The sequence below is a fragment of the Camelus bactrianus genome, chromosome 26, assembly GCF_048773025.1.
Source record: "Camelus bactrianus isolate YW-2024 breed Bactrian camel chromosome 26, ASM4877302v1, whole genome shotgun sequence".
NCBI classification, from domain to species: Eukaryota; Metazoa; Chordata; class Mammalia; order Artiodactyla; family Camelidae; genus Camelus; species Camelus bactrianus.
In genome coordinates, this window is record NC_133564.1 from 10,693,133 (window position 1) to 10,714,259 (window position 21,127).

The window sequence follows — 21,127 nt, forward strand, 5'->3', positions numbered from 1 at the left end:
ACTTGGGCTCTGATTGGCTGTTACATGGTGTTAAAGAATTAGTGCCAAATTCTTCCAAGTATGGTAATAGCGCTGTGGTTAGGTTACCCCAGAGGTGAAGACCCCAGTTCTTGTCTTACCCAAAAGATAAGGTTTACAGATTGGAGTTGGAAAGCACCATGTAGCAGAAGGATTTTAAATGACTTATTTAAAAAAGGAAAAGCCACCTCCAGGAACGGGAGGCGGGCTGATTCGGGGGGACAGCGGCAGTGTCCTCTCCCGTCTCCTACATCCTAGTTTAGAGGTGGGCTCTTGCTTGATTGGCAGCTCTCGTCCCTGGAGTGCTTAGTCACGTTTGGCCCCTGTGCGCATGTCCTTGCCCAGGACGCACACACAAAACCCACGAGGGGGGCTGAGCTGCAACGTGAGTTATAATACAATGAGCACGGGGCTGTGTCTGGTTAAGTCCTTTCTGCTGCCACGCAGTCGTGGCTGTCGGGTGCTACCCGGTTTCTTGCTGACATCATTTAGAAGTAAAGTCCCTTTTTGTTGGAGGGGGCACAACGCCATCTTCCGGACCATCCTCCCTCCCCTCCACTTGTCTGCCCGGCGCTCCCACAATCTACCAGTTACAGTAAAAAAAGACAATTGTTCTTTCTTTTGAGTTACACATTTCAAAGTATTTCCCTGTGACGTGACAGGGCATCGTGAGTGTTCTTGGAAATAACCGGGGGGGGGGGGGCTTATCAAGGGATGAAACAAGGTCGACCTCATGCAGAAGCGGGGTCCCGGCTGCGCGAAGGTTCACTTTACTCTTTTGGGCAAACAGACACAGTCCAGCCTAACAGCTCGCAGGTGGCACTGAGGGCCTCTCCTGGGAGGCACTCGTGCCCGGTGGCTGTTCTTGTCCACCTTAGTGGCCACTGACCCTCACCGGCTGGGTCATCCTCTCCCCCGGTGTTCGCAGAGCAGTGATATTCTCATCCTGCCGCTCCCCCTCCGTTTACGGGCTGCACGGCTCTCGTGGAGAGAAGCGTTCCCTCGTGCACCATTTGGTTCCCCTGAAGCACAGTTCGGGCGGGAAGGCCAGGTCTAGTGTTTTACCGCGCCCCTTACTTTGCCGCTTTTCAGGATCAGGAGTCGGGACACGTCCACCCAACGCGGCCCAGTGGCAGAGCCGCTCTCTGCTGCCACCTGCTGGATGTGACCCGCCACAGACGTCCGCTTGGGTCAAGCCTTCCCCCATCACCTCTTTTGTTTTTTCTCCCCGGGGCGTCTCTGTTTTGAAGTACGGCGTATGCCAAGCACATTGCACTTAATATGGATTCATTTTCCATTTTAATTGACAAAAGAAGTATATTACTGTTAAGCAGAACTTCTGATCAGAAAACAAAACCAAAGTTACCAAGGTGAATTGATATAATTCAGGCAAAGAAAAAATCATGTTCACTTAGGCTTGTGGCTGAACGGATATGGTTTTTTTTTTTTTTTGGTTCATCTTTTAAAGTATCGAAACTCACACATAACCGACACCAGGCCGAGGCCCTGGGTTCCGCTGATTCTCCCGCGTCGGCTCAGCACCGAGTGAAAGCTCTCGGCACGTCCTCACTTTGCAACTGGATTAGTGGCTCCACTGCGGGCCTTCTGGCTGTAAGGCCCCGAGAATGGACAGCTCAGAGGTCCAGCTGTTGGCGACTCTAGGAACCAGGCACCACCGGGTTTCTGTCTTTCATAGGATTCAATTTGTTGACGCTCCACTTTTTCAAACAGCACGCGTAGGTGTTGAGGCATCTTCCAATTCTGAACTCGTCACTTTTACAACGCGTCCGGCAGCGAGAAGTCCCATAGCCACATATCCTGCCCGTGTCCAGGTCACTGCTCACTAAATAACAGAATGAGTCAGTGTGATTAGCTGCACCAGGGCGGAGAGGCAAGGCTTTGGCGCAGTGGTGTTTCCCAGGGGAATGACTGGAGCAGACTGGAGTGGTGGTGGGACAGACACGCGATGTGGTGCTAGGGATTGAACCCAGGACATCATGCATGCTAAGCATGTGCTCTACCACTGAGCTACGCCCTCCCCACCCTGCTCCTTTTGTATTAAGAGGAATCACTGCATTCCTTTTAATCCTAATCCTCTGACTTGATATGAAAAGGTGTAAAATTCAGGAGGGTGACAGAGTCAACTTCTGGGCAGATAAAGCTTTTCAGGAGGCAGGTGGGTGTCACCAGCGGAAAGGGGAGAAGGCATCTCTTACTGCAAAATCAACAATGAACAAGGGCAGCCGTCCTGCAGTGCAGTGAGAATGGCTAGTGTATCCCCCAGGGACGGCTAAGGGCCCCACACTTTCGAGCGGTGACGCCTTGCTGCGGCCAGGAGGTGTGCGTGAGGGCTGCCTTGCACTGCGTTCTACTCATGGCCTCAGTCAGGGCAGGGATTAAAGGCTGCAGAGTGCCACAGGACGTTTGTTCTAAGTCAGGTTTTCCCTCCACCTCCTGCCCTCTGCAAGTGCAGGTCTGTCCAGCGGAGAGTCTCTTTACCTAGAGGACCTTGGTGGAGCAGAAGAAAAGTGGTTAAGAGCAGGACGAGGATCCTCATGGTGCAAGGGTTGCAGGAGACACAGAGCAAGCCTGCAGGAATTACCGGGAGGCAGGAGGGAGCGGCTCTTTCCACGGGCGGAGTGCGGCCGCTGATGGCCAAGCTCATCAAAAGCCACGCTCACTGGCGATCCCTCCCCCGGGGACAGCACGAGGGGAGGCGCTAGGGACATCCGAAGTGGCCTGGAGACCGGGCCCGGGGGGCAGGAGGAGGGGGACTGTCATATGGCAGGGATCCTTTATGAGGAGTTGTTTGGAAGCTGGTGCAAGTCGCTTCATTTGTTTCCCCACCTGAAGTAAGAAGTGGACTAGATGGTCTCAGAGATAGTCCTGACTCAGAGGAAGGGACTTTCAGTTCTGTTCCTGTTCAGCTGGCATTAACTTGCCCCAGGTAGACTTCAGTCCGGAGCTTCTTGCTGCAATGGTGGCATGGGCCCGTGGGGTCCGAGCCCACCAGGCCCAGAACCGCGCTGAAACAAACACACAGAAACAGATCAGCACACGACGTGAAAGAGACGAGGGGTGTGGGAGGTGGGAGAGACGCAGCCCACTCCTGGAAGAAGGCCTGTGGGGTGGGGACAGCAGGTACCCCCAGGGAGCAGCTATCAAAGGCAGAGAGACGGGCCCTGCAGGCCGTGTCTAGGGAGGCGCCAGGCGGAGAGGAGCGAGGATCGGCAGGGAGAGTCTTGGACCGCATTGTGGGCCTGACACGGGTGAGAAGGTGGGGGTGGTTGGAAAAGCCTCAGACTGCAGTGCAGACAGGGAGCCCCCGCGCCAAGGCTGCCCCTCAGAAGACACCCTCATCAGCAGATGTGGCCGGGTGCTGGGTCTTACTTCCCGACTGGCAGCAGTGCCCTCAGCCGGGCTCTGTCCCCTCACGGCAGACGAGCCGGAGCAGCCAGGTGTGGGACCCCGGGCTCTCCCCACCTGCCTTGGTGATCTCGGATGGAGAGCCTCGGGGCTTCTATCAGCGGAGGGAGCGGGAACCCCCACCCACCGCAGTAACGGGAGGGCACTCCGCCCGCCCTCACCCCGCAGGGCAGCAGCGGAGGGGCCTCCGGGGGCCGTGAAGCTGGACGTCTGTGCCACGTGGCAGTTGCACTCCGACTTCAGGGCCTGCCCGGTGGGAAAGGAGGCTCCTCTCAGATCCAGAGTCTCATGGCACCACAAGCAAAACATCCAAGTTCCGACTAAAAATAACTCATCCACCAAGAGGCAGAGAGATGTCAAACTGGATGGAAAAACACAGCCAATAGATGCCAACACCAAAATGACAGAGATGTGAGAATCACCTGATAGAGATGTTAAAAGAGACATCAGAGAATGTGCGAAGACAGCACTGAGGGCTCTCGCACACCCCACGCCCAGGCCCCGACGGTAACACATGGTGCATCTGCGTGACAGCTAGTGACCGATGCGTCGTTACTCATTAAAGTCCCTCCTTCACTTAATGTCCTTAGTTTTCACCCAATATGCTCTTTCTGTCCCAGGATCCGCCTGGGACACCACATTTCCTTTCATCGTCACGTCCCCTCAGGCCCCTCTGGGCTGTGATGGCTCCTCAGACTTGCCTTATTTTTCCATGAATCCCCTATCTGATGGTTTTGAGGAGTACTGGTCAGGTGTGACTGTCCCTCGGTTGGGATTTGTGTGACATTTTTCTCGTGATTGGAGTGGGATTAGATGTTTTGGGGAGGAAGGTCACAGAGTAAAGGCCACTCTTGTCGTATGTGAAGGGTGTGTCCTATCGACATGACTTACCACGGACGATGTCGACCCCGGTGCCCTGGCTGAGGTCGTCTGGCCAGGCCTCTGCCCTGTAAGTTCGCTCTTTTCCCTCCCTTTACGTCCTGCACTCTTTGGGAGGAAGCCACGTGCACAGCCCACGCTTAAGGAGTGGGCAAGTATGCCCGCCTCTCTGGGGGCAGAGCGCCTACGTCAGTCACTTGGAGTCAGGGGCGCTGTCTCTTCTCCTGTGTGTTTGCTTATTCACGTCAGTGTGGAGTCGTGGACATTCATGTTCCACTCTGGGTTGCAATCCAGCACTATTTATTTGTGTATTTACTTCTTTATTTCACTCACACGGATCCAGGTTGGCTACTGGGAGGCCTTTCAGCTGGTTTCTGCGTCCCTGGGGCACACTCCTGCCATTTTTCGTCTCTCTGTTTCGCTTTGAGCACTCCATTATGTGCTGGCATTTCAAGCTGCTCTGAGTTTATCATGTGTGTTTCCTGCTCCAGCCCTAGAAATCGCCATCTCTCCAAGGGTCCTCGGCCCCTTTTACTGGAGAATGACATGGAGAAGCCGCATCTGGGTCCCAGGTGTGCTCGCAGCTCCTGGAGCATCATTGCTTCTGGCCCTCCCTGCTGACAGAGCCAGGAAATGCATGTTTGTCTAATGACCTGTAACAGACACCATCTGTACCGACTCCAAGTGAAACATGAGTTCACGCTGATGTCTCCAGTTCTCATCCATCCCCACAAGGGTAACGCTTCCTGCTTATCTGTAACCCCGACTCCAGCAGTAAGAAAGCAGGCTCCCACCATCTCCCATCCATTTGCTCGACTGTTCAGTGCCAGTGTATGTGTGTAGCAGGATCTGAATCTCTACCTTGTATCTCATAAGAAACGATGCCATTGACTGGACTGCAATGCTTCTGAACAGGCTGTTTCACCTTCAGACTTAGAGATGGCACTGCTTTTCAAAGTGACTTAGTCAGCACCCCCACCTCCCGCCCAGTGCCTTCAGTGAAGCTGTTTTATACATTTACGATGCAGCTGGACTGTTTTGTCACACTCTGCATTCCAGCCTGGGGCAGCCCTGACTCTCCTAAATTATTTCTTTTCATTGGCATAGTGAACCCGAGTTCAATCTTCGTGCTGCAGAGTCCTAAGAGTTTTAACAAGGGCCTAGTATCATACAGGATGGTTTCACTGCCCAAACCCACTCCCTGTTCTTCCCCCAGGAAACCCCGGCAACCCGTGACCTTTTTACTGCCTCGCAGTTCTTCCTTTTCCAGGATGCCATGTAGTTGGAGCCATGCAGTCTGTAACCTTTTCAGACTGGCTTCTTTCGTGGAGCAATATGCATTGAATATTCACACACGTCTTTTTGAGGTTTGATGGCTCATTGCTTTTTATCCCTAAATAGTGTTTCATTATATGGATGACCCACAGTTTGTTTTCAGCTCATCTGTTGGTGGATAGCTTGGCTGCTTCCAGTTTGGGGTGATAGGAATAAAGCTGCCACTCACATTTAGGACAGGAGTTTGTATGGATTTAAGTTTTCAAAACAATTGAGTAAAATCCTACACGTTGATGTTTGAGAAAGACGCAAAAATAACTTAATGGAGAAAAAACAGACTTTTGGACAAATGTGCTAGAGCAACTGAACATCCACGGGTGGGGAAGAAAGGCCCTGGACCACTGCACAGCTTTGAGAGACATTAACTCTAAATAGTTCATGGATTTAAATGTAAATTTGAAACTACAAAACTTTTAGAAAAGAATATAGGAGAAAATCTTCCGTATCTCAGGCAACACGAAACGTTCTTAGACTTGATCAAAAACCATGATCCCTAAAAAGGAAATATGTCAGACCTCACGAAACTTGACAAATTTGCTCTGGAAAAGGTGCAATTACGAGGTTGGAAACACAAGCTGTGAACTGGGAAAAAAACCTGAAAACCATATATGCAACAGATAACTAATACCAAGAGTATGTCAAGGACTCTCGAAACTTAACAGTAAAAACAAACAAAAAGATCCAATTAGAAAATGATTACATGACAGATATTTCTCCGAAGGGGAGACAGAGATGAGAAATAAGTACGTGGAACGGTGTTAAATATTATTAATGTTCAGAGAAGTGCAACTTAATATCACAATGAGCTGTCAATACACAGTTACCAGAACAGAAGAAATAAAAAAAATGGGGACAGCTATTTTTGGCCAAGGCTGGCTAGAATGTGGAAAAGCTAGACCTCTCTTGCATTGCTGCTGGGACAGTAGAACAGCAGCCACTCTGGACGACAGTTCAGTGTTCTCTTATAAAAACTACACTCCCAACTACCGTAAGAGTCAGCAGTTTATCTCAGAATATTGAAAACTTAAGTTTGCTCAAAACCCTATAAACATCAATGTGTATAACAGCGTTATTTGCAATGGCACCAAGTAGGAAACCACTCAGACGTGCTTTGCGGGGTGAATAGTTAAGCAGCCGCAGTGCACCCATACCATGGACTATGACTCAGCGATGAAAATGGGGACTCCTGACACATGCAATAGCTCTGAAGACTCTCTAGGGAATTATGCTGAGCGAAAAGCCAGTCCCCAGGGAGGGGCATAGCCCAGTGGTAGAGCACGTGCTTAGCATGCATGAGGCTGTGGGTTCAATCCCCAGGTCCCTCGTTAAAAAATCTAATTACTCCCCCAAACAAATAAAAAACCAAGAAAGCCAGTCCCCAAAAGTTGCATACTGTGTGAATCCATTGATACGACTTTCCTAAAAGGACAAAAATTGTAAAAACAGAGAATGATTTAGTAGTACCAGGAGTTAAGGAAGAGGTGGAGGCTGGAGGGAGGAGGGTGTGTCCTAGGAGGGCAACACGGGGGTCTTTACGGCCATGGGAATAATTCTGTATCAGTGTCAGTACCCCAGTTGTGACGCTGCAGTACAGTTTTACAAGATGTTGCTATTGGGAGAAATTGGGTGAACGGTATAGAAGATGTCCTGGTATTATTTTTCACAATTGTATGTGACTCCACAATTGTTTCAAACCAGAAAAATGTCATAAAAAGGTTCACTGATTCCGATAGGATTAAGCATATTGACCTTGAGCAATTAAAAAGGAGGTAAGGCAAGATTTCTGAGCCCGCGTGGAACCAAGGCTGGATCTTAGGCCTAGGGAGCATGACAGGAAATCCTTACTTGAACTAGGTAACATGAGTGCGTAGAGCGAGAAGGTAATTTGGAAGTTAGCCAGTTCCCAGGAGAATAGTAGAAAGTCAATTTGGGACCAGGATCCTGGTCACTGGAGCTACTGGCAATTACAGAGATATTTATGATCCCTCTGCTTTCAGCAAATTTGACTTAACAACTGGGAGACAAGTTCATTGGAAATATTTAATTAACTGTCTCCAATTAAAGGCACGGGAGATGAGATGATTAATTTATATAGACAGGTGCATGATGCGTGGTGGTCCTTAACACATAGATGATCTCAACACACATCATCAGTGTAACTGTCTGTCTAGATATACGTTCATTTCTCTGTCCATCATCTGTCTATCTCAGCAGGTTGGTTGGGGTTGACTTCCTGAGTCAAGCTAGCGGTTTGTTGGTTATAATCATTTCTATTCCCGTTTTTTAAAAAAACACTAGGAGGTTTAGGAGCAATTCCTTTATGAAAAAATTTCAGAAAAATAAGCCAGGAGTCTGGGTCCATCAAGGTTAGCTACCCATGTTCCCCTTCTAAGTGAAGCACTTGACAAATGAATAAAAGATAGTCATTTATTTTATTGACGTGTCTTCTTACTGGAGGCTGGAGTGAAAACAAGATGGTCTGGGTCGTCCGTGTTGCTCTGGGGTCTCTAGTTCTTAACTTTTCCAGCACGGCTGGAGTATCAGACAGCACTGCTGAGACTTCTGGCAGAGACCAACAAGTTCTTCATTTTTCTGACAAGAGCGAACGCATCTCCCTTTAAGCCTGTAGCATCTCTCATCAAAAAATCCATTCCTGGCTACACAAGGGAAGGAGCCATCTGGATTAATCCTCTTCTCAAATACGTCCCAGTTACCAGGCACAGTCATGTCACTAGTCAGTGAAGGCTTCTCTACGAGCCGTCGCAGGGCCTTGTCCCGCCAGCAGGCGAGACGGCAGTGGGCAGTGCTTTCAGCGTGGTGGCTCTGCCTTTCTGTCATGTGGGACGGAAGCCGGGAAGGACAGGTCTGTCCGCCGGCGTTCTGGCTTAGGCTGCGTGGGGGCTTTGGGAAACAGGAGCTATTGTTCTTTGGGGATAATTACCGACTTGTCCCTATAAACACCTCCAGAGTCAGTGGTTTCCCTGACACACTCTCAGGTGCTGTCTGGTGACTGCAGGGGGACACCTGAGACTGGGGTGACACCCTACGACTGGAGTGAAAAAGAATACACACGAGTAAAGAAAAAAGTTTCCTGGGGAGGACACGAGTTAAGAGATTGCTTTAAAAGGCTCACTCTGATTTCCCCTCCAGATTCTATCAAATGTCTTCAGGAGCCAGAATGGGGACTACTTGGGGAGCGGCTCTCCAAGACATCGCTGTGTCTTTCTGCATAGAATGCTGGTTCTGCCTTTAGTACCGTCACTTGAGTAGCTGGCTTCAACTTAAAGACAGACAGCACATCGTACCAGAAGCAACATTTTAGAGCTGCATGATTTAGGTGTATGCAATGGAAGTGTCAGACATATACAAATTGCAACTAGTGTCAATATATGAAGATGCCTGATTCACATACACATAAAGCTAAAAACAGATGGACTGGTGGCAGCATGTGCATAAGTCGTACCTAGCATCAGCATATAGGTTTGTAAGTTTAAATACCCCAATATTCCAAAGCTCAGCGAGCCATGGCTCCCACCACAGGGATCTGTGTTCTCTCCGCCCTCCTAATGCAGCAAGGCTAGCTCAGGCTGGAGGTACTGGACCTCACTCTGGCGAGAGTCCTTGTACTAGGTCCAGTCCACAGTGATGGCCCAGAAAGAGAAGGAGCACCCCAGCCGGCGGGGCTTCCAGTGGGCGGTCACCGACCGTCACCGTTACCTAGAGGACAACGTAGCTGTGTGTGCCTGTGTGTGCAGAGACGGCCCATCGATAGGTCAGCTTCATTTAGTTACATTAGATAACTTTATATTATATAATCTTGTGTTGTGTTAACTAACTGTATAACAAGGATGAGGGATCTGAAGAGGATGCCTTGGTCCGTTGCCAATGTGCTGATCAAAGCCAGTGGAGGAAGGGGCCCCTGTAGGGGGACCCCCATATACTTGGTGCATAATCTACTCACACAGGGTTATTGCAAACCAGACCAGAGACATGCACAGCTGGTGTGAAAATTCTGAGCATCACGCTGGGGAGATCATTAAGTCTTGTACAAATCTGGACTCATTGTCAGTTCTGGAAAGCTCTCTCTTCAGCTATTTGGAAACTGGGATGAGTCTAGTCTCAGACTATAATTTGGGGGAAGGTCCAGATGGAGCCACTGGGGGTCCTCAGGAGCAGGAGAGAAAGATGGGAGCTCGGATCTGAGAAGGACATTTCCTCTCACTGTGGAGGGACAGAGTCAGCCTCAAGTCCTGGCTTCCCTCTTGCTTGTCTGTTTGACAGAGAAGTGCTTAGCTCAGCTGAAGTTTAATCTCTGCAGCTGTGAAATACACGTAAAATGGGCCTTCCAAGCCCAAAGAGTTGCTCGGAATATTACTAAATTAGAGGTAGGAAAGACGGCATTGTCATTGGAGAACTAAATGCGTTTCATTATGTGATATTTTTGCCTCAGCACCCAGCTCTGCAGCCTGTGATTAAGGAATGGCAGCTTCAGTTTTACTATTTTAAGTCATGCCGTGACTGGCATGGTGCCCAGCGTCTTCATGCTCCATTCCTTCTCTCTTCCATCTCTCCCTTTCTCTGTCCCTCTTCCTTACCTGTCTTAATTTCTATCACAGCTATTTTTTTTTTTTAAAAGATCCACAGCTGGCTACTCTTGCTTTTAATTTTTTGTTTCAAATTTTTGTTCTTGTTAGTGAGCACGAGACTGGGGACCAAAAGGCATCTTTCCTGGCATATCCTGACTTCTCCCAACCTGTGACACTCCATCCTAGATAATAACGAACAGTGCTCAGGATTTACAGCAGAGGCATTAGAGGAAAGTCACCTCCTGGAGCAAATGTACCCCTGCAGGGCTGCTGGGCCGAGGGCACCACTGCGCTCCCGAGCTGGCCGCGCCCGGGGGCTCGCTGAGACAGCCCTGCGCTCCGGGCCTCCACCTCCAGTAAGCTTGCCCGCCGAGGTGCCCGTTTTACCTGGCGCCAGGAAGAGGCAGACGGCAAAGAGAACGAGGAACGTCCTCATGACATGCAGGTCCTGAGAGAGCAGCCCAGTGTCCGCGAGAAGAGAGCCGCGAACACCCACATTTATGCGTTTGTCCCCCCAGGAGCGTCTTGATCGGTGAGGCGTGTCGGGAGAGGATGCTTCCGTGCCCTCTCACGGGGCCCACAGGTGTGCGGGTGGAAAGACCCGAATTCTCCACCTTAATCCTCCCCCTGTGAGACAGGGAGTCGGATGCCTCTCTTTAGGAAAAGTAAGATTAGGGAGATAAGCTTCCATCCTCATCGCCCTGCTGCTCTGACTGCTGCTGATGTCGCAATACCTTAGAAGCATTTGTCGTAACAACCATAACCCCCCAAAAGCAACAGATGCTCGCTACGTCATGGAAAAGGTGGTTTTCATATGAGATCTGGGTAAGTTTACCTCCTCATGCCCTACTGATATCAATCAATGATTGAATATATAAATAAACTCCAGAAAATGGACATTTTCAGCAGCAGAATTCCAAATGGTATTTGTCAACACCCCCCTGCAGGAGGCAGAGCTTCAGCTGCCTCAGCTTAAATGAAAGTGATTTGCTCCCACAGACCAGAACGTGGGAAAGGAAGAAGGGTCACCTAGGAGTGGGGACGCCTGGCAGGCACCTCACCAAGGGCGTAACCCCAGGAGGGGTCGTCATGTTCGCACCTCGTGCCCCTGACATGAGGAGCGGGATGAGGCGCCCCTCCACCCTATGTGCCTCTTCCCCCGAACCCCAAACCCCGGTCTAATCACGAGAAAACATCAGACAAACCTGAATCCTGTAGTTTAGTTAGTAGCTGGGTACCAACGCTTCTTCCTCAGTTTTGACAAGTGAACCCCTGTTATTAACATCAGTAACTGTTAACATGGATGCTGGCACTGGGGGGGCCGGGGGAAGGGTAGATGGGTACCCTTTGTAGTATCTTTGCAACTTTACAGTGAATCTAAAATTATTCCAAACCAAAAATTGTATTAAAAACAAACAATTGGGGGCGATCCTACCTAACTTTAGCCTCTCCCTGTGATATTTTTGTTAGTAGCTTTATGCACACTGGCGATATATTATGAATAATCCAGTTAGGAATGATGGATTTAAAGTATATATATGTTCTCTTTTCCCTTCCAACTTTAAACAGATTAAAGTCCATAACAAGAGGCAAACTGCTAGAAAAAGCTTATTTGTGCTGCATTCAAAGCAATTGAATGCGGAAGAATTTGAGCCCGGAGCTAGGGGGAATCTGTGCTGAAGAAGCAGATAACGCAGCAACGGTACCCGGGCACCATCTCTGTTCGGTTGGTACAACAGGGAGACCCCGTGGTCCCCGTGATGAGGACAAGCCCTATGATTAGAGGTGACTGTGAGACTGGAAGTTCACTCCAGGTCAGGGCCAGCTACATAAATTTGCTGGGCCTCGTGCAGGATGAAAATGCATGATTCCATGTTCAAAAAGCAGGAAAAAGATGCCTTTAAAGCCACCAAAATATGAACCTTTTTCCTGTCCTCCCAGTTCTCCAGTATAGTATTTTTTATTTGCTGTTTGGGCACAGGGATACTCAGGGACACTTGCAGACCCTCATGAGTGCCCGGGGCTCCCCACCCTGCCACTCTCCATGTATGCTTGTGGCCCCCTCCTGCCAACCGCTGCTGGGTAGGTGTGCCTTGTCCCAGAGAGGGTCAAGCCAGGTATCTCTCCTTCCCACGGGCCTGCCATCTCCACCACGGCAACTGAGCGACTCCCAAGATACAGCAATGCCTGTGGTACGTGTAGTTCGTCCCAAACTGAGGGTCAGGGGAGAGGCTCACTCCTGCCAAGCAGCCCGCCTTCACCACAGCACTAGTAGCCCCCACAGGGGTTGATCGACATCGTGCCCTGAGATGCTCAGGGATCAGGAAGTCAACCCCAAACACCTCTGGGTACGTCCACACCCGGTCCAAGCTGAGGGTGGATGGTGGTCGCTGGGAGGGAGCAGAAAGGAGGAGGTCAGGTGGGGCTTAGGGACCACGGGTCAGGGGCCAGAAACCCTCCGAGGGTGGTCAGACTTCATTTACAAAGCACATACTCAAAGATAAAATGACTGAGAATTTCAGTGCACTTTGACTACAGTCCTTTAAACCCCAAGGTGACAGGAAGGGCTGTGTGACTGCCCTGGTCATGTGCCCACAAAGCCGGCCTGGCTACGGTTATTAGAGATGTCTCGAAGCTGAAAGGCCTTAGGTTCAGCTCTGTATCCCCAACACATGCATATTAGTTTGTGTTCCTGAAGCTTAAGTGTGTGTAAACATACAAATAAAAGCACTGCTGTGTTTTATAGGCCAGGAAAGGTCATTATGAATTAGTGGACTTGAAAAAGAGTTTACAGAAAATCTGGATAGAGAGACACATTAATTAGTACTAGTAACAATAGCCAGACACTCTGGTAAGCACTTTACATACGTGATTTCAGTTCATCATCTCAAATATCCAGTGAAGTAGGTACCATTATCACGTCCATATTTTAAGGATGAGGAAATTGAGGTTCAAAAAATTAAGCCGTCTGTTCAAGGTCACAGACTTGCTAAATCGATCCGACTTTAGGGTCTGCCTTTTAAAACGATCCCACCTGTCATTTCACGACGCAGGGTACTACCCACATACGACCACGGCCCCGTCTTCCGTTTCAAAACCGGAGAGCCGAGCCTTGCCCGGCCACGGGCGACGGGACGGGGCTGCTCTGGGGGCGCGGTGATGCATTATAGCTTTTAATGCCCGTGGTCTTCGTGAAGGAAAAGGATGTGGCAGTAGTGACTTTGGTCTCCTCGGTGGCGCTGTTACAGGCTCAGGGATTCAGAGCGACCTTGGCAAAGTGACTGCTACCCTCCCTTTCTCCTTGGGACACTTGGGGACAGTACGTATGGAAGCCAGGAAAGCGGCAGTCCACAGTGACTGGGCTCTTACGGGGCACGACCTCCTTCTGAGCATGCCTCACGTTCAAAACACCTCCGCGTCACCGTCACCGTCACAGCGAGCCGGCCTGCCTGGGGGCCGGCAGGACGGGCCTGCGCCTCCCCCCGCACTGGCGCGCGGCTGCCCCGGGCTCCCCCTCCCGGCCCGCCGCTCCTCCTCTTTCCCCGTCGGAACCGCCCAAATCCAAGGCTCTTTGGAGGCCAAGGGTTATTACGCGTCACACCAGTCCTTGATCTTGGGAAACTGAGCATAGAGGTGCTTTCTTTATTGGTTCACTTCACTGACCACGAGCATTTCCCATTACCTTCAAATGTAAATAAGCGAGCGGCTGTCCTCTTGAAGGAATCCCAAACCTCTGTTCTGAAGAGTCCTCCCTCCGAGATGGCCCCGAGCAGGAAGATGTTTTATTTTGTCTTTGCCTTTTTCCTCATTCTGGCTCAGTTTCCACCAGGTAAATGTGAACTGATGGGATTTTGATGGGGCCGATCATAAAGCTTGACGATTCTTCTACGTACCTGAGGGTAAATCCAGAACTGAGGGCAACAGGCAGCGCCTCACTGCGCGTTTCACGGGAATTCTTAAACCTGCAGTAGCATTTTCTAAGAGCAAGCTACTCTCCCTCCCTCCCTCCCTCCCTTCCTTCCTTCCTTTTCTTTCTTTCTTCCTTCCCTTCCTTCCTTCCTTTTCTTTCTTTCTTCTTTTTCTTTCTCTCTCTCCTTTTAAAACAACTTGCTCTTACTGGATACCAGGAGTTCGAGCTTTCAAACACAGAATAACAATGCGCCCTCTGTGGCCAGCTGCCCCTTGACGGCAGGTGTGTGAAGTTGAGAACACTGTTTTACATAGTGCTGTTTCCTGCATTGGTTTTAATATCGCAAATGTGCTTTGTTTTGAAATTAGGGTGCCAGGCAGGACTCGAATACGTCCAGCCATTTCCAGCGGGTAAGTTAAACCCTTGTGTAGGATTTCCCCTTTAGGAACCCTGGCCCTGCCCAGGAGCTCTGGTTCCTGGAGACAAGGGAGCGATGGGGACCGTAGTGAAAACAGAACTGCTGAAATCCCAGTCTGCTAACCCTACCTTCCTCTCTCCCTTTTGTTCCCAACGTCATATTTGGACTTCCCATTTCACAGAGAAACCTCTTTGCTACTGGACTGTGCTTTTGGCCACAGAGATTTGGACCTGGTGGCTACTGTCATTAGCTCATGGTACTAACTAAACAAAGGTCACAGGACCAGGCTTGTACCAGCCAGGTAGCGCTGCTGTATGAACATGCTTCTCCATCTCTCCAGCCTCTGCTCCTAAATCCAGTAAAGCGTGTTCCACACGTATGCCACAAATAAAGGAGTCGGCATGGTTCAGCAAACCGTCACGACAGAGGAGCTGTTATAATGAACAGCCTGCTGACCTTTTCTGGGGGACTCACCCTATACAGGAAGAAAGCGTATTATAAACAGAATTGAAATAAATACTCCTGGGCAGTTGTAAACAATTTTTTTTTTAATGTTTAGACAGAATTTCAGAGTGAGAAAGAATAAGGTGCCCCTAAGTCACTGAGTGCTTACTATGTACCACGCAGTCTATTAACAACTTCATGTGGATTATGTCATGTAACCTTCAAAACGTCCCTCTGAGGAAGGCACTGTATAACCACCACTTTACAGAAGACGAGGCAGAGCCAAGATGCGATGTCGAATAATTCTGCCCAGGGGACATGAAGAATAAGTGGTGAGGTAGGCTTCCGACTCAGGACACCAGAGTCACAAGTTTTAATTCTGTGATTCTCAACCAGGTAGCAATGCCCAGCAATGCTCTTAAGCAGAAGCGGTGCACAAAACCTTCAACACACTGTGCAGCGTGAGCACTGGACAGTCGGGCCACACGCTGCCTGGAAAAGAGCAGGTGTTGTCTTAAACAGCCACTTGGTCAGCGCCAGGGAGTCCAGCGGCATATAAGCCCTGCGTACAAACGTCACCAGGGAGGGTTATGAGGATGATGGGTGGGGGAATGCGTGCCCCACTCCTGCAGCAAATGGTCACCTAGGGATAACCCCCCGCATTCCAAAGAGTCAGTCAGATTAGAAACACAAGAACATTCCATAGCCTATCTGATTCTAAGGCTGAAAATGCTCCCCTGCCTCAGTAACAAAGGGCTCAGGAAACGGGCCAGGCGGAGGCAGCAGAGCACAGCTGTTAGCAAATCCGTGTGAAGAGAGGTGGCGCTTGTTGCGCGAGCTGGGAAAGCCAGGCGGATGCTAACGCAGAAGGTCTCAGGGAGGAAGGAGACTGGAATTTAGGAGAAAATAATAAAACTAGAAACTGGGCATGAACAAGGAGTTGAGAAGCTTGAGATTGAGCTTTTGAGTGGGGAGAGTTCATGTTTAAGAAGAGGTCAGTGCGATCCTGACCTCCATGCGTTTATCAATTTGTGTGGCTCAGAAGTGCGCGCAGTCGGACCAGGTGTCCTGTCTACTACGGCCTTTGAAGATACGTACCCGGTGGGAAAAAGTGGAGCTCTCTGGAAAGATCCAGGCTGCTTTTGGAAAACGCTCTTTACAACCGTAATCACAAACCCTCGCTTCTTTCGCGGCCTTTGCCCTCCCCCCTTTTCCAGAGAGTCCCAGGAAAGGTGGGTCAGCAGCTCTTTCCTGCCATAGGTGAGTTCGCTGTTTGCGAGCCGTGCAGGCTCGGGCGGGGCAAATGCAGGAAGATGTGCACTGAGGAGGAGAAGGTCGTTGGAAGCTGCAAGCTGAACTTTGTGTGTTGCCGGCGGAGGATGGGGTGAGCCAGACCGGCGCTCTTCTGGCCTCAGAAGCAGGACCGGATATTCAAGGAAGGTCAAGAGAAGTTATGCAGCTTAACCAAGTCACCCAGTGAGCGGGTGTCAGGATCATTCTCATCTCCTTCTCCCTTTGCTTTGTTTCTTTGCTTTTTTTGTTTGCTCTTTCGTTAATGGGGGCACTGGGGATTGACCCCAGGACCTCGTGCATGCTGAGCACGCGCTCTGCCACTGAGCTCTACCCCTCCCCCTTCTTTGCTTATTTTTAAAGGTGATCTTTAAAAAGGTTGCCAGTGGGCAGAGGGAAGTGGGGAGGGGCAAGGTAGGGGTAGAGAATTAAGGGGTACCAATGACTATGTATAAAATAAATAAGCTACAAGGATGTATCACACAGCATAGGGAATAAGCCAATATTTTATAATAACTTTAAATAGAGTATAATCTATAAAATATTGAATCATTATGTTGTACACTGGAAACTAGCATAATGTTGTAAATCAACTCTAATTCAATTTAAAAAAAATCAAGTCATGAATGGTTACCTAATAGCTACTCACTTAATCAGATACTGTAACTACATGTATGGAATACCTTACAATTTATGAATCTTTTCCCCATACTTTTCTTATATGACTCAAGATCACCTTATAAGGTAGATTTTATTATCCCCATTTATATTCAAAGAAATTGAGACCTAGAGAGAATATCTATTCCTCAAGCTCATAACTGGACAGCAGTAAAGGATGTTCACATCACTCTCATTTCTGTGTATCTGTAAGTACTAATTCTCACAGAACAGATAAACAGAAATGGCACCCACGTCTGTCAATGGAGATACGATTCTACAGGGTATAAGAAGTTATCTTCTCCGCGTCATTTCTTGGAGTACCAATATATTGTCACTCTTGACTATAGTACTTACGGTGTATTTTTATTGACTACATTTGACATAAAACTGCGTAAATTTAAGATGTACGTGTTAATTGGATACATTTATATTTTATAATATGATTGCTGCTGTAGTGACAATCTAGCACCTCCATCATAATACACAATTATACTTTTTCTTTAGCCGTCGGGATAATTACATGTCAGTCTCTTAGCCAGTTCGATGATTACAGCACAGTGCTGTTGTCTGCATTCAGCACCCTGTGCGTTAGATCGCTATGGCTTATCTACTACCTGTTGCAAGTTTGTTCCCTTAAACATCACTTTCATCCCTCTACCTCCCGTCCCCTGGTAAGCATCATTTATTCTGTTTTTTTTTTCTTTTTAACAAGTTTGACTTTCTTAGATTCCACATATACTAGATTCCATACAGTACTTGTCTTTGTCTGACTTATCTCACTTAGCACAGTGTGCTCACGATCCATCCATATGGTCGTAAATGGCATCAAAATGGCCAACAGGTTCAAGAAAAGATGCCCAACACCACTATGCACCAGGGAAATGCAACGCAAACCCACAGCGAGGTGCCAACCCACATCCCTTAGAATGGCCATCATCAAGAAGACAAAAGACATCAGGTGTCAGAGGATACGCGATTTTTTTTTTAAACATCTCAGCATTTACTCAGTTAAGGTCTAGGGCACCAGCTCTGCATGTCTCTTCCTGCCAGTGGATGAAAATGTTAGATTAATTTCATATGCTCAGCATGGAATATACATAAATGGTTGACTGTATAACTTTGCCTTATGAAATAAAATTTGTAGCTTCACAAAATAAAGGTCAAGATTGCCAGTCCTTTGAGTAGTGTCTCAAACTTAATCACTCAGGGTTAACATGTGAGAATGAACAGTATTTTGCTCAACGTGTGAGAATGTACTGTTGTGTCGTGTGTCCTTCTGCACTGAGATCCACTTCCTGTCCTTTCCCTGCTCTGCTCTGTACAGTGGGCACTATTCTCTGCAAACCACATTCTCTGAGCTTCCTGGCTTTTCTGGCAGGTTTCAGTCCGTGCAAGTGCCTGGCAGAAAGAAGAATGGCAGACGAGAGAACAGGAGACCTCGGGGCTCTCCTCCCTCAGTCTCTCTTTCCGCTCCAGCAGTGGCTCCATCTCCAACAATGAAGCCCAAGCTTGTGTACCCTCACTGCTCACCCGGCAGCCCCCCTGCACGCCCGGCTCCTGCCCGCTGGTCCTTGCTCCTGGGCTCACACCATAGCCTCCTGTTTTCCCTCCAACCATTCGGCAGTGGAGGATTCCAGCTGTGTATAATGTTAGCTCCCATTTGCATGTTCAGCTTTCCCAACACTTCATCAGCTTTCCACATTAAATTCTCTCTCTATTGAACCATCTGGTGTGGGAACTGTTTTCATGTCTGGAGCCTGACTGATTTGGCTTTTAGGTTGGCTCTACTGTCAGATCGATTTATCAATTGTCCTCCAAAAGAGATCTGAGACATAACCCTTGTGAACTCTATAATGTTTCCTGCATTTTCACAGGAATTAAACCCAGGGAAGTGGTAAGTGGGGGACTTGGTCTTAAGAACCTACAGCTGAGTGACCATTTGGTGGATGATGCTTCTCCCCAGATCTCCAAGAGCGCAGCTGATGGTTTACAGAACATCATGAAACCAGGATATTCCCTACTTATTCCAAATACCACATTGCTTGATTCCGAACATCGAAAATGTTCTAGACCCTAACCGATGTCTCTTTCATAGGAACTCATGTGCATGTCTCACAGCGTCACACAGAGCACTGGGCCAGGGGCTTTGCCCTGATATCACCATAGCAATTCCCTCACCTAGCATCCAGAGTCACGTGGCTTGTGGTCCCAGAGGGCACCTCCCACAGATGCTCCCCTGTTCACAAATTTCCCTTCTTCTTCTTGCTCTCTTCTCTCTTCTGTACTAGGCTCTTTTCTAGAACCTTCCCATCCAATTAGCTCCTTTATCCTGAGACATCCAGTCCTTCCTATAGAAAAACAAAGTCTCAACTCATACTAATTTCTTGTTACTTGAAAATGTAGTCCGTTCAGATGTCAGGTGGATGCCCATGACTCTCTCAGACAGGCTTCTGCTGATTCCACGGTAACTGATGGAGATCTCTGACATCAGCGTCTGCCGGATCTTCTGCAAGGGACGGTCTCCTGAATGATGGGTGGGTCAGAGGGAAAGGGAAAGCAAGAAGAGACACTGGTGGAGCTGGATTCCTCCTGAAGAATCTCCACTTTAGTTGGTCTACATATTGCTCCTGTTTAGTGTGACTTTAACTTCATTAATTTTGAAATTGTAGCAATTGTAGGTCTTATCATGCTAACCATCTATTACCTCTTCTTGATTCCCTCACAGTAACTGAAAGGGAATGACCATAACTATAGAGCAAGACTGATCAGTTTGGGCTGAATTCCCCAAAGGCAGAGGATAAAACACTAAGTATCATTAATTTCCACACGCCCCATCGAGGTACTAAGCCACGAAGAGATTGACCAAAAAAAAAAAAAAGGTCAGGGCACAGGGTTTCTTTGGACAATGTGTTAGGGGGCTGTGATTGGGACTTCACGCTGCCTCTCAAGAGGGAAAGGTGAGGAAAACATCGTTTTCACACCAATCCTTATGAGGTTGGCTTTAAGAAGGTTACCTGGAGAACTGGATGGCCATCCTATGGTGCTCATGCCTGACTCACACCTGAAACTGTCTACAGGGAAAGAGCTCTGGATGGAGTTACCCATGATGGCAGGACAAGAAAAGAGCAGCAGGGGAGTGACTGCACTGATGGTATTAGGCAGGGAGATAAGCGTGATTCCCACGGACCAAGTGAAGGCCGTACAAGGTGACTGGACTGAGAACACCTTAAAGGGGAAATCCCCAATAACGTGGCTTGCTAGGGGAAAGGGATCCAGCAGGAAGTGGCTTTAGGAGGCAGCTTTGGAAGGAGAGGGGTTGAGGAAATTCATAAGAAATCAACCAGAAATGGACAGAACAACTAAGAAAGAAGATCAGCAAGAAAATGTAAGATTTGAAGAACACTGTAAACCAGTCAGACCTCACTGCCATCGACGGCACAGCCCACTCAGCAACAGCAAAACACACATTTTCTCAAGCTGTCATGAACTGTCCTCCAGGACAGGCCACACGTTAGGCCACAAAACAAGCGTCCAACCACAAGGAAATAACAGAGGACATTTGGGAAAGACGTACATGTGAGAAAATTAAACACCACCCCCCCAAATAAATAATGAGTCAAAGAAGAAATCACATGAAAAACTAGAAAACACTTTAAAGTGAATGAAATTTTTAAAAAAAGACACTTATGGGATACAGTTAAACCAATGCTTAGAGAAACAATTACAGTTGTAAATGCCTATATTTAAAAAGAAGAAAGGTATCAGATCAATAAACTCATTTTTCACCTTAAGAAGCTAAAAATGAAGAACCAGTTAAACCCAAAGCAAGCAGAAGGAAGAAAATAATGAATATTAGAGTGAAAATAAAGGCTAAGAAAAACAATAGGAAAAAATCAATAAAACCCAAAGTTTGTTCTTTTTTTTAATGAATTATTCCTATTTTCCTTATGCAACATTCTACTTTCCATCTGATAATATTCTATTTCATCTGAAGCAAAAGTGCCACTCCAGCCTTCTTACTCTTGATATTTTCATAGTTTATGTTTTTCCATCATTTACTTTCAACCTCTCTGTCTTTATATTTTAAATACTTTCCTCATAATTTGTGGTCTAGTTAATTTTACTGTGCCAATTTATTTCCAACCTTTGATAATTCACATA

The 21,127-nt window shown here is 48.2% G+C and overlaps 2 protein-coding genes across 2 annotated transcripts; one reads left to right on the forward strand and one right to left on the reverse strand.

The window, feature by feature from the left end:
• Positions 1-1,231: 1,231 nt before the first annotated feature.
• On the reverse strand, positions 1,232-3,906 carry LOC123616363 (uncharacterized). The gene is given in 3 exon segments (XM_045515400.2): positions 1,232-1,703; positions 1,706-1,861; positions 2,518-3,906. Coding segments are annotated over 3 exon segments (441 nt in total). The 5' UTR covers positions 2,684-3,906; the 3' UTR covers positions 1,232-1,584.
• Positions 3,907-13,804: 9,898 nt separating this feature from the next.
• LOC123616401 (beta-defensin 105) lies at positions 13,805-21,061 on the forward strand. Its single transcript, XM_045515525.2, has 3 exons — positions 13,805-14,073; positions 14,523-14,564; positions 16,277-21,061. The coding sequence occupies exons 1-3, from the start codon at positions 14,004-14,006 to the stop codon at positions 16,402-16,404; spliced, it is 240 nt and encodes a 79-aa protein (XP_045371481.1). The 5' UTR covers positions 13,805-14,003; the 3' UTR covers positions 16,405-21,061.
• The last annotated feature ends 66 nt before the right edge of the window (positions 21,062-21,127 follow it).